Source organism: Orbicella franksi, chromosome 11 (genome assembly GCF_964199315.1).
Source record: "Orbicella franksi chromosome 11, jaOrbFran1.1, whole genome shotgun sequence".
Taxonomy (NCBI): Eukaryota; Metazoa; Cnidaria; class Anthozoa; order Scleractinia; family Merulinidae; genus Orbicella; species Orbicella franksi.
The window spans coordinates 7,004,149-7,016,199 of record NC_138155.1 but is presented as its reverse complement, the minus strand read 5'-3'; the positions used below and the strand labels follow the sequence as shown (position 1 = coordinate 7,016,199).

At 38.3% G+C, this 12,051-nt stretch overlaps 1 protein-coding gene across 1 annotated transcript in view; it reads left to right on the top strand.

The window, feature by feature from the left end:
- LOC145502331 (uncharacterized) overlaps positions 1-12,051 on the top strand; it is a 51,936-nt gene that overhangs the window by 16,288 nt on the left and 23,597 nt on the right. The window contains 5 exon segments of the mRNA XM_081481599.1: positions 8,479-8,676; positions 9,041-9,223; positions 9,564-9,812; positions 10,428-10,622; positions 11,179-11,370. Coding sequence (XP_081337725.1) covers positions 8,479-8,676; positions 9,041-9,223; positions 9,564-9,812; positions 10,428-10,622; positions 11,179-11,370 — 1,017 coding nt within the window.

The following is a 12,051-nucleotide window of genomic DNA, read 5'->3' as shown; positions in this document are numbered from 1 at the left end:
GTTGAGCTTTTCTGTTTATAATGTCTGGCCATCTGTTTTGAGTTTCAATAATCTCAAACTACATTAAACATAAGCAGTGAAAAACATTAGTATACCTTTTGAACAACCCGGCCCTGATCAACAAGTTAACCTAGCTTGAGCCCACGATCCAATAGAAAACCGGTACTTTGTCAGCGGTCAACTTTTTAAAAAACATGTGACCTTGATGAGCTCTTAACCTGAGCCATGATATGGTCACATAATACTGGTCAGCAGATATCTTGTTTTGACAGCTGTCAATTGACCATGACATGGATGTCCAATATCATACATGTATGATTAAACTATGGCCGCCATGTTCTGCGGCATTGGCTTCGTTGGGCGCACCCACCATGATCCACACTGCTAGACATGTTGACCATGAAAAAATAGTTCTGTGGTTTTCTATTTGTTCGCGTGCACGTGGTTCTGTTTCTATAGTTATGGGGCTCCGCTTGGCGGCAGCCGCTGGGAGCTCCGCTATAAAGGTGGCTGTGTCATAAATTGTTTCACAAAAAATGGAAGGAAGCAATAAGTTCGTGGTTTAAGGTTACCGTATATAGGTGTTTCGCATCCAAGAGAAGTAATGCTCCCCTTTTACACTGTACTGTAGATACCTAAACCCCTATATCAACTTAAAGCTTATAGAGCTGGTTATCAAACGACACCAAGAATTTTGAAATAAAATGAGTTATCCAATTATCAAGGCCCCCTAACGGGAGTGTCCAAATTACCTTTAGAAAGCTACAGGTCAATGCAATTGTTTTGCTAATTTAATATGTTACTCAGGTTCTAGACTCAATGTGCTTAAACAATATGTCTCCATTTTGCCATATTTAATTTCAGTGAAAATAAAAGTTACAGAACAATTTTGAAATAGGATTTAAAAAATATACGAAGTGATTGTACAAAAATCACTCTTGGAAAGATAAAAAAAATTCAAAATAAAATATCCCCTGACATGTTTTTGTTGTTTACATGTCAAATTAGCTACATCACTTAGATGCATGACACTTCAAAAGGCATACGGTAACCCTAAAGACACAGCATTTACGACAGAGTGATTCTAAACTATATCCTTATTCTAGATCTAGACTACACAATTATATCACTGTCACTCAAGACTACATAAACTTCATGATCTAAAGGCAAGGACAAGATCAGATCTACGGACTTTTTCAAAAAGAGGAAGCTTGGGATTGCATAACCCCAGATACATGTATGCATGTTTGCCAAGATGACTTGACATCAAAATTTGTTTATTTATTTTTTTTTTTAACCAGCACATTCAATACAGACTAAGGAAAACAAAAGAAAAGCCACTAACAGGAATGTAAACAGTTTTAAGACCTAAATGGAAGATCAAGATGTCTATAATTATTTGGACCAGGACAATAAACATAAACTGAGAAGAAAGTTGAAGCCACTAGATGGAATGCAAACAATTTATAGACACTGCAAAAGTGTTACTCTTTCCTTTTCAGTCCAGACTGAAGTGTCATCGTGTTCAAGATCATATATTTCATGAAAAGGTTACAAGGATCATATTTGAAATAATTTTCCTAATAGGCCTATTACAATAGTGGATGACATCGCCTCAGCAAAGACAGGAAGATCTTCCAGTGTCATTTGTTGATTGCTATTATACAAAGTAAGTAAGAAAGATACCAAATTTACATTCTCCAGACCTGCTGATTAAACTTTGACAATCCTACCTGAAAGACAACTCAGAAGGCTTGCATGAACTCTTGAGATCACGTGTAATACATCAAATGAATGGTTCTTGATCCTTCTCAAACAGTACTCAACAATTAATGACACAAGATACAACTATGGTACCGACGAACATGATGCCTGTGCTGACCTTCCATGAAAGCATATACATTGCTGATGAAAACTTTAAATAAGCATAAAAGCAAATGACTTTTAATTAATTAAATTAGGAAAAAAGTAGACAGACTTCTAGAGCTGGTATTCTTGGTTTGCACTGTCACACAAAAATTAATTCGAATTGACCATTCAGTGGATAAATTCAAGACATTGTGATGTTATAGGAGATAAATAAAGAAGACACCTTTCCAAGTTTTAGCTCTACAGGCTGTGCATCTTCCCAAGCTTCAGATAGTTGTTGAAATATTTTGGGCAAATTTACAGAGCCCAGTATGAAACTGCAATGTTGGTGTACCTCCATTGTACACCAACATTGCAGCAGGCAAATATTGTGAACATCTGGAAGTTACTTTGGATATCTAGGTGGCTGATTATCTGAACTGGACAAGCAAACATCTAAATATTAAGCACTTTTCCTAATACGTTAACTTCTAAAAAGACTAAAAGTCATGAGATAAGTAAATATTTTTTGACAAATGCTTTCGTAGCTTTATGTTACACACCACCATAACTCTGAAATTCAAAATGTGCTTGTTTCCAAACAAAGCAATCTATTAAGGTGAAAAGTTGTTAAAAGATATAAATTTACACCCCTCTTATGCCTGATGAGGATAAAAACTTTAACTGGTGACTCTTTAGTTTTGGATTTTAGAAAATGATCATGTCACGTGCAAATGAAGATTATCCTTGAGGTCAGATTGGGTAAGATTTGAGTCCTAGATTGAATGGTTTTTTTAGCATGAACATCTCAATATTGATTTTATTTCAAACAAATTAGAACTTAGAAGTTCACTAAATAGCTTAATTATTTAAGTACCTGTATTACCTGTAAGGCTTATAAGTTAAGGGAAAACAGCAGGTTCAACTCCTTCTACATGTACATGAAGGAGTTGTTTGACTCAAGAAAATAGCTTTTAGCTTCTGAACTTATTAGCTTACAAAGAAAGTCATGTCTGATAGCACAAAGCCTAGCAGTTCCTTGGGAAATTCTTTGAGGAAATTTAAACTACAGAAGAACTGTGAGAGATTAAATTTTGGGGGGCTAGCGAGAATGACTTTTAGACAAGTACATCACAGTAACAGCTTACCGAGAGGATAGGCCAAAAAACTGGTTTTCATTTCACATTCCACACCGTGCTTATACTTAGTAATACTTTGGGAGATGGTGCAAACCATTCCAGCAGAAGTGAAGAGCACTAATTGTATCTTCAAGTTACAATAGATACAAAAATCTCCAACTTTACACAAGGATATACTATTAACTTTTGATATTTTTGGGGGAGATATGGTAGAGATTTAGGAACTGAGTAAACAAAGGATATACCGGTAATGATTAATTAAAATGCTGTCTTTCTGCTTAAGGAGGCAATAAGAATGTCTCCAAGCACAGGAGACAGTTTTGTTACATGATCAAAATTTCCATTACATTGAAAATGCATGCTCTTTTGTCAATGATCAAATCTATAGGTGGATACATACAACTTCTCCCACTTCATATGAATGTCCTAAATATAATGGGTGACACCTTAGAATGTCTGAAAAATTAACTACCCTGAAAATTGATGCTTGAAGTACAAACAGCCCTATGCATTTTAAGCTTGCTTGCCAAGAGGAGAGGAGTGATGTGAGTAAACAATTGAAAATCTCTTATGTTGTACTTTCTGGTTGTGACTCCAGCAAGTCAAAATTACATAAGACAGAAATACCACTAACAGCTTACTTGTTAGGAGTTCAAGCAAAGTTTCCCAATGATGTATTCTTAAAACACAGGAAACACTATTTTTCAAAGAAATACTTATTACAGTCAAACTCACAAAACCGTGAACACCTAAAATATGTCTGGAATGTTTATTGTGTAATAACCAATCACAAGTGAGATCTCAAACCACACAAACCACAGAACAAGGATGTATTGCATAGGTCACGCAACTATAAATACATGTATAGTTTTGGTTTTTGCTTTGTCCCAAGATACACCCTCTGTCTTTATACATTACTGAAAGTCTAAATAATTGCTATCCTTTTGTATCAAGAACCACATCCAGTATTTAGTTTGTGTACAGTTACTCAAGTGAAGTGATGGTTAATTTGCCACAGCTATAAATAGGGGTGAATAAAAATTTAAAATTTTGGTGGTGTCGCTAACCTTGGTATCATCTTCGGTAAAACTAGCAACTCAATTTATTTTAGCAAACAATTACAATCCCTTGGGCCCAGTGGTTCAGTGATCTAAACACCCTGGAAAGATTGACCATGATAAATGCAAAGGTTTGCTAATTTTGCAATTAGTTGTGGCAAACAGTAAACACCTCACATTTTCCGCTGTTCCTTCCCAAATAAATTTGCACTTGATTCATATACTACAAAATATAATGCAAGACTTCTATTTTCATCAATATCACTTGTCGCTTTTCGTTGTTGTCAAAATTATTATAATGAAACGAAATAATGAAAGTACTGATTTGGATCGTTTGCGCTTGAGTGATTCAACAGCCACTAGTTGTGTTCGCCCAGCACATTGGTTTGTGAAAACAGTTTTCTCACGTTAAAAATATCCCAAACCCTCTTCGCTAGTGTTTAAATAGCCTGTAACAGCAATTGTCTAATTTCTTGCATAACAGAAATAGAGGATTTATTTTGAGACCGGTCACAAAACAAATTTGTTCCATGACCGATAGAAACTTATCTGTTTCTGTGGTTTCTGTGGTTGTAGATCTCGCTCCTGATTGGTTATAACACAATAAACATTCCAGACATATTTTAGGTGTTCACAGTATTGTGAGTTTGACTGTAAGGCTCTCCAATAACTGTATAGGTACCATGCACTTCAATTTTACAATCTTATAACAGTGATTGGCCTTTTTAGGGACTACACATTATAGTACATTGGCCAAAATACAAATAGTCCAAAAACGAAGAACAGTCTAGAAAGTAAATTTAACAAAGCCTGCAATGATTACAGAATGATTAAGCCTTGTTATTGTTTTATTCAAGCAACACATACTTAGTATAAGCTTTTGCTGACAAGGATAGTATAAATCTGGAACGATATTCCCACAGCTCTGGTTACCGTTGTACTCTCTAGCAAAACCTCAACCTGCATGCCTCTTGTAAGATTTGTTTGTCAAATAGAACCAATAAATTGTATCCATTCTAGTATTCTGCAAAAACAATATAAGTGGACATAAATAAATAAACAAATTAATTATTCAAAATTATTCCATTAAATTACTGTAACTAACATAATAGCCACCTAATTTGCTATACACTACAACTAGATTCTAACCTGGGACCTACAGAAATTTGATTACCTATGATATTTTGAACTTTAACACCCAACATTTAAGTACATTGTATATGGGAGTAGACTCTTTTTCCTTTATGTTCTAAAGATACTAATTTATGCACTGCATCATTTACTCTGTACTGATGATACTGCTTACAAAATTCCAACAGTTTAGCTGTTTTATATATTTAAATGATTCTGTGGTTATGTTATGAAAGGGCCTGTACGGTCGAATATTCTTTGATGGCCTATGTAATTTAGTAATGTACAAAGATGTTCCGATTTCACTTCCACTTTGCTGGCAATCAAATTGAAAATCGTCAGTGTAAAACGCAGACTGTGGACTGCAGACCGGGGTAAAATGCAGACTGAGAGTAAAATGCAGACTGCAGACTACAGACTTCATAAGTACATATCGATTTATAATAATAGTATCAGGTGCTGATCTTAAACATGATTATTCAGGCTAATTGCAGTGAAAGACTGCACTCCGGTCAGCTGAGTCGCGGTCCGGTTAGACTGAATATCACTCCAGGTAGCCTGGATATCACTTAGGTTAGCCTAAAAAATGCTCCAGTTAGCCTGTTTTCGGTTAGGACTCAATGGTCAGTCTGCATTTTAGTCTGTAGTTTGCGGTCCGCAGTCTGCGTTTTACACAGACCGAATCAAAAATCTAGTGTAAAATAAGCTTACTTACACTGTAAAACTGTAATCAACCCTAAAGCCTACCACTATCAACAATGAAAAATATCAGATGGCTCACCTCTCAATCTTTTCAAGAAAGTACCTATTCTTGTGTCAACATTTCATGGCGTTCAACTTCGAATTTTTTTGTTGCGGATCTTGTTAGACCTTTCGTGAACACATTGCTTATGATCTGACATGTTTCTAATTGAGCATTAATTTTTCCGATACCTAATAAAGAGTAAAAATCACTTGAAACCTAAAAACTCTGATCAAAATGGTTAAATCCGACGTGTTTTGCAGGGTAAAATAAGCTTGCCACGAGCGGCGAATTAATGTCTTGTTCCCAGTGTTCGTCGGCCCCTATCGAGAGGGGAAAATCCGCTGAGTGCAGGCGCAGGGCTACGTGAACGGCTACCATGGGACGATTTGTGTAACGAACGTTCGAAGAGATCTAGATAGAAGAAAGTCGTGGGGGAGGGGGAAGGGGTGGCCTCTTAAGGCTCAATTTTCGTTTTCATTACCACATCACCTAGACTGCGAGCGGTCTCTCTCTTCCTCGAAAATCCATGGGGAAGAAAGTAAGCGTACGAGCGCGACTCATGACTGTGAGCGTCACGTGCGAGCAACGATGCCACGAGCCGCTAGTAGCGCGGACATCGGAAGACGGCTGCTAGCGGCTCGCGGCATCGCCATTCGTCGCTCGCACGTCACGCTCACAGTCACGCTCGCACGCTTACTTGTTTTGCGTTCTTTCCCACGGTTTTCGGTATGGTGTGCGTGGGGCCGCACACACGAGGGATGTGTTCAATACAGAAAAACCCTTTCTCTCTTCTTCTCGCACGTGGATTTATTTAGTGCATACAATTCAGCCCAATAGCCCTTTAAGTTTAATGCTTAGCTTTTTTCATTTGCATTACAATGTAATCCAACGCCGATGCCGTGCAAGTTGGATTATAAACAACTATTGGTTTAGGTTTTTGTGACATCCGGAATAATCAAGGTCGAGGTAAGTGAAGCTGATGACACTAACCGAGACCTTGATTATTTCGGATATCACAAAAACTGAATCTAATAATTGTTTTATTATACATTGTTTTAAAGAAAATAACGACAAACGCATTATCTCACCGAACACAGTTTATTTTCGACAAGCCATGTTCTTTCTTCGCTGTCCGCAAACTTGACATTGCTCTTGGAAATCATGCATGGCGCGCGCAACAACAACAACAACAACAACAGCAGCAACCATTTATTTGTACTCACAATTTATAAAATAATTACAATAAACATTAAATTAGTATAGAGTACTGCCTGCCCAAAATAACCATAAGGGCTAAAAAGAATGGGCAGACATTAAGTTACACAGACTATTTATACAGTTATCGGTCGGTAACACACTTACACACACACAAATATAAAGATACAAACAGAATGGAAACTTACAGCGGAACAGAATATATCCTTATGAATTAATTGAAATAATTGTAATATTTTAAGCGCAACGTACAGATTATTCACTGATCTGCTAAAAATAATCTGTAGTTGATAATAATCTGTAGGTTGCGCTGTTTCCCAGAATTAATTGTAAGTTTTTTTAGCCAATGAGAAGACAGATGGTGACTACAATGTATAATAATTTTATTTATTAACAACATCCTAATAAGTAACTGAGGAGCTCCGCTTTTAGGCTTGGCTAAATCTATACATTAGTCCTGCTTCGACAAGGTTTTCTAGTGGTTTAAAGTTTTTGTCTGAATATAGGAGATTGGTGTCTTCAACGAAGAGATAAAATTGACGATTTTCAGAGCAAATGAGAACATCAGGGCTGTATCTATAAGGCTGGTTTTTACTAGCGGTATTGCCCAAGTTTCCCATCGCACCGGAATTCATTCTGGTTTCTGTAGCATAAAGTGCCTTAGACTATTTTTGCTGTTAATGCGGACACCCCGGGATATCAAACTCGCCAGTACCCGTTTGTACACCTGGGTGGAAGGAGACACTGTGAGAGTAACGTGTCTTGCCCAACTCAATGTTCACTGTCTCTGAACCCCCCTTCGTGGGGAGGGTACTCTCAGAAAAAATGAGTGGGGGTGTGCTGCCCCGTTCCTAAAACCTTTACCCACTATTGATGACCAAACTCTGCTATTTTACCTATCCAATTTATGACCTGACCAAAAATTCGATACCCTATTTATGACCTGACTCTTTAATCAATACCCTGTTTCAAAACCTACCTTATCACTAGTTACCTAGTTCGACCGACGTTAAAATGCATCGTGAGGGACTTTTGTTGATGGCCTTATCGATGACGATGAAAAAGTAACTTCTTCTAAAAAAACATACCCAGTTCAAGACCAGAGTGCAAAAACCATGCAAACCCTATCTATGACCAAAATGGCCAAAATCGATTCCCCATTTATGACCAAACGGCTTAAAAACGATCCCCTTTGGGGTCGCACATACATATACAGTCTATATAAGGAAGTTCTCCCCCCCCCCACCCCCCACCCAGCTGCGACATGTCTTTCTGCGATTTAAAAAGAAAAGATCTTTTTCCGCACGTGAAAACAATGAAGTGATATTTTTCTACTTTTTAGGAATCACTTGTGACACAAGCGACTGGCCGCCTCCAAGTAATGGACAGATATCCTCACCTTGTAACAGTCATTCACAGGTGCACTCTCGCACTTATTGCACGGTCACTTGTAATCATGGCTTTAAACAAAGCGGATCTTCAGGCTCTGTTTGCGGTAGTGATGGAGAATGGGCTCCTAGGACGACCGCAAACTGCCAAGGTAGTAAGAAAATCCAAGCTACTGAAATTTTAGGCGCCGGTTCTTGTCAAACCGGCAAAAATACAACTGGACTTAAGATCAACCGGACCTAAGATCAATAAGTAAAAACGTCGCGACAATTCATATCACTCTTCTATCCTTTCTAGATTAAAAATTAGCCAATAACTGACGGACACACAAGCACATAACATGTGAAATATTTTTAGTTTCATATTTGTTGTTAAAATATCATAAAGCGTTGTAAAAAGACTAACAACACCAAAAGTTTGTGATTAGGATTCTCTTTTAGTGAACATTTCATAAGCAAATAAAGTAAACTACGATTTTCTAATATTGTAGTGCTCACTGGTGGTTCTTATTTCAGTTCACGAGTGCCAAGCCTTAAGTGCCCCGGACAATGGCCAAATCAGTCCTGATATTTGTAAAACAAAACCTCTCCATGGTCAAGTATGTTCTTACGGATGTAGCCCAGGCTACGCACGCATTGGGACTAGTTCAAGCACTTGTGACAATGGTTACTGGACGCAAGGTGGATTTTACTGCCAAGGTAAATCTTTAAATAGCTCAGCTTTGATAACTGTAAACTGCCAGCATGCAGCATGTGGTGTAGCATAAAACACACCAGAAGATGAAAGGAAGTGCATTTAGAGCGATTATAGCGAGGACACTAAGACTTGAATCCTACATTGCTTCAAATTAAAGGGAACTGACTTACCGACCAATACTGACGACTGACTGACTGCATTGCTGACTGATTTGACTGCCTGACTGCCAGACTGACTGACTGACTGACTGTCTCACTAATTGTCTCCTGCCCGACTAGCAAGGTCAATGGCTGCATGTCAAGCAACATGCAAATAATTCAGTCGTTGCTTTTCTGTTTGAAGACAACGAAGCACCCTCGTTTGGTGAAACCTGTCCATCTGCACAAAGTGTTTTCGCGGATGAAGGGAAAACCTCAGCCACAGTAATCTGGGGAACTATTACAGCCACAGATAACGATCAGTCTAATGTTACTGTGTCTCCTGAAGTGACGTCACCACACGTCTTTTCTGAGGGAAGTCATACCGTGGTCTACACTGCTACAGATCCATCAGGAAACACGAAACTCTGCTACTTCCATGTAACTGTTCAAGGTTAGGGAAAAAAAATACATCGGCGCTAAATATGTCGTTACGTGAAAGAAAAATGCAATCAATCAACAAAGTCAGATTAGCTGCGTCGGAGAGCTTAAGCTCTCGTTGTTCCCAACGTATTCCAAAAAAAAAAAAAAGAAAAGATGTTCCGTTTTTTAAAATTTATAGTTGAAAATATCTTTAAAGTAGAATTAACTGAAAACAGAATAGGAAAAGATTGGATAACCCTGTCTATTAAAACGCGTGGGTGAGCCATTCTGGTCTAAAGATGACATCACAACGGGTTCTGCCTCTATATAACAAGTGCATTAAAATTAAAAACAAAGTATAATGATAAAAACAGCAACAACAAAACGTTTGTTGCTTTCTTTTTCGTTTCTTTTTATTTTTTTATTTTTTTGTTGTTGTTGTTTGTTTGTTTTTTTTTTTCGTTTAGTTTTGTTTTTTGTTTTGTTTGTTTGTGTTTTTTGGGGGAGCGGAAGGAGGGATGGGGGTGGGGGAGCCTAACCAGCACTACCAACAGAGTTTACAAGGTATCAGTCGTTTTCATTAATTAACGTATTGTTAACGTTCAAACCAGGACGGTTAGTTCACCTGGCAACATTTCCTTTCTAGTTCTTCGATGTCCTGTGCTGTTTGCACCAGCAAACGGCAGACTGGAGAATGCGGCCTGTGGAAATGTCTATGGACGTGTCTGCCGCTTAGCGTGTTACAAGGGGTATGAATTGAGGGGATCTATTGAGAGAAAGTGCGACAGGATAGCAGGTACAAATGTGGTACAATGGACAGGAAATACAACTTTTTGTGAGGGTAAGTTACTATGGGCATATCTTGTCGATTCCGTCATAGTGGCCCGTGAAAGTTCCAGTTTGAATCTCAACATTTTCATCTGTAAATCCTTATTTGAACTTTCGTTGATGCGATGACCTGTGCAACAAAAATATCTACAGGTTAACGAAAACTCAGCAAATTGTAAAGAATTCAAACGAGTATAGTAAATAATGTGGACCGTTCTGTTAGGATGCATCGTATGGTCAGCCTTTTTTACTTAAAACACAAATGAAAAGCTGTTAAGCCCAACTTTCAGATTTTTCGCAGCTCTCGACGTTTATCTGCTGTTTCTGTAGCATAAAGCGTATCCTCACCAGCCCCCCTCCCCCCTCGAACCCACTCTCAAGCTTCTGTGAGGTAGCTACAACAATTAATCGGTATCAATTGATATTCCAGGGTAGATTCACTAAACTTCACACCACCACGCCTTCACAAAACCTTTTTTTTTATAAGCTGTCTTAATCTTGTTTTGTTTTGTTTTTTTTGTTTTGGTGGTTTTGGTGCTTCTTTCAATTATATGATATTTTTGTCTCAGCTGTTCAATGTCCACCTCTGAATACTTCCGACCACGCCATTCAGTCCGGGTACGGCTGCAGTGGACCAAGCTCTAGCTACAGCACATCCTGCTTTTTCAGTTGCATGTTGGGATACGAGGTTGTAGGGGGATCACAGAAAAGAACTTGTTTGGAAACTGGACAGTGGAGTGGGACCGAACTTCAGTGCCAAGGTAGGTGGAATGATTTCTGTTTGTAAGAAATGCGATTGCTTTCTGTTAACTATTTACACATAAGTCTTTGCCAAATACAGTTCAACCTCTCTAATACGGACGCCGTAGGGACAGAGCGAAGTTTCTGTAGTAGAGAGGTGTCCGTTTTAAAAGGCCACTATGATGACTTCACTTTTAAGTCTCCACTGACAGTTTAGAGTGTCAAGTAACTAAAATCAGGCCCAAAAGTGACATGTTCTGGTTCTGGTATCGCTGAATGAGAAAGTGTCAATGTTTGTGTAACCGCCGACAGGAAACGGTACACACCGCAAATTATTGACACCTAGTCCTCCACCTGTATGAATTTGTTTCGTAGGACCAAGATTTAGTGTCCGTTGTCCGTTTTAGAGAGGGTCCGAATTATAGAAGTTGTTTTTAGAGGAAATGTACCAGAATTTTGTCGGTAAATAGGAAACGGTCCGTATCAGAGAGGTGTCCGTATGGAGAGGTTCGATTGTACCAAATGGACCGTTTATCAATCTTAAGTTTAACGGCCCGGTGGCAGATCCAGACCTTGAGCTAAGGCGGGGGTGAGGGCGGTTTTGTTTTGCTTACCATGTCGGCTTTCCTTCCTTCTGTGATTTTTTCTTTGTTTAGGCTTCATTATAACTGACATATAAGTACTCTTTTCTTGACTGTCAG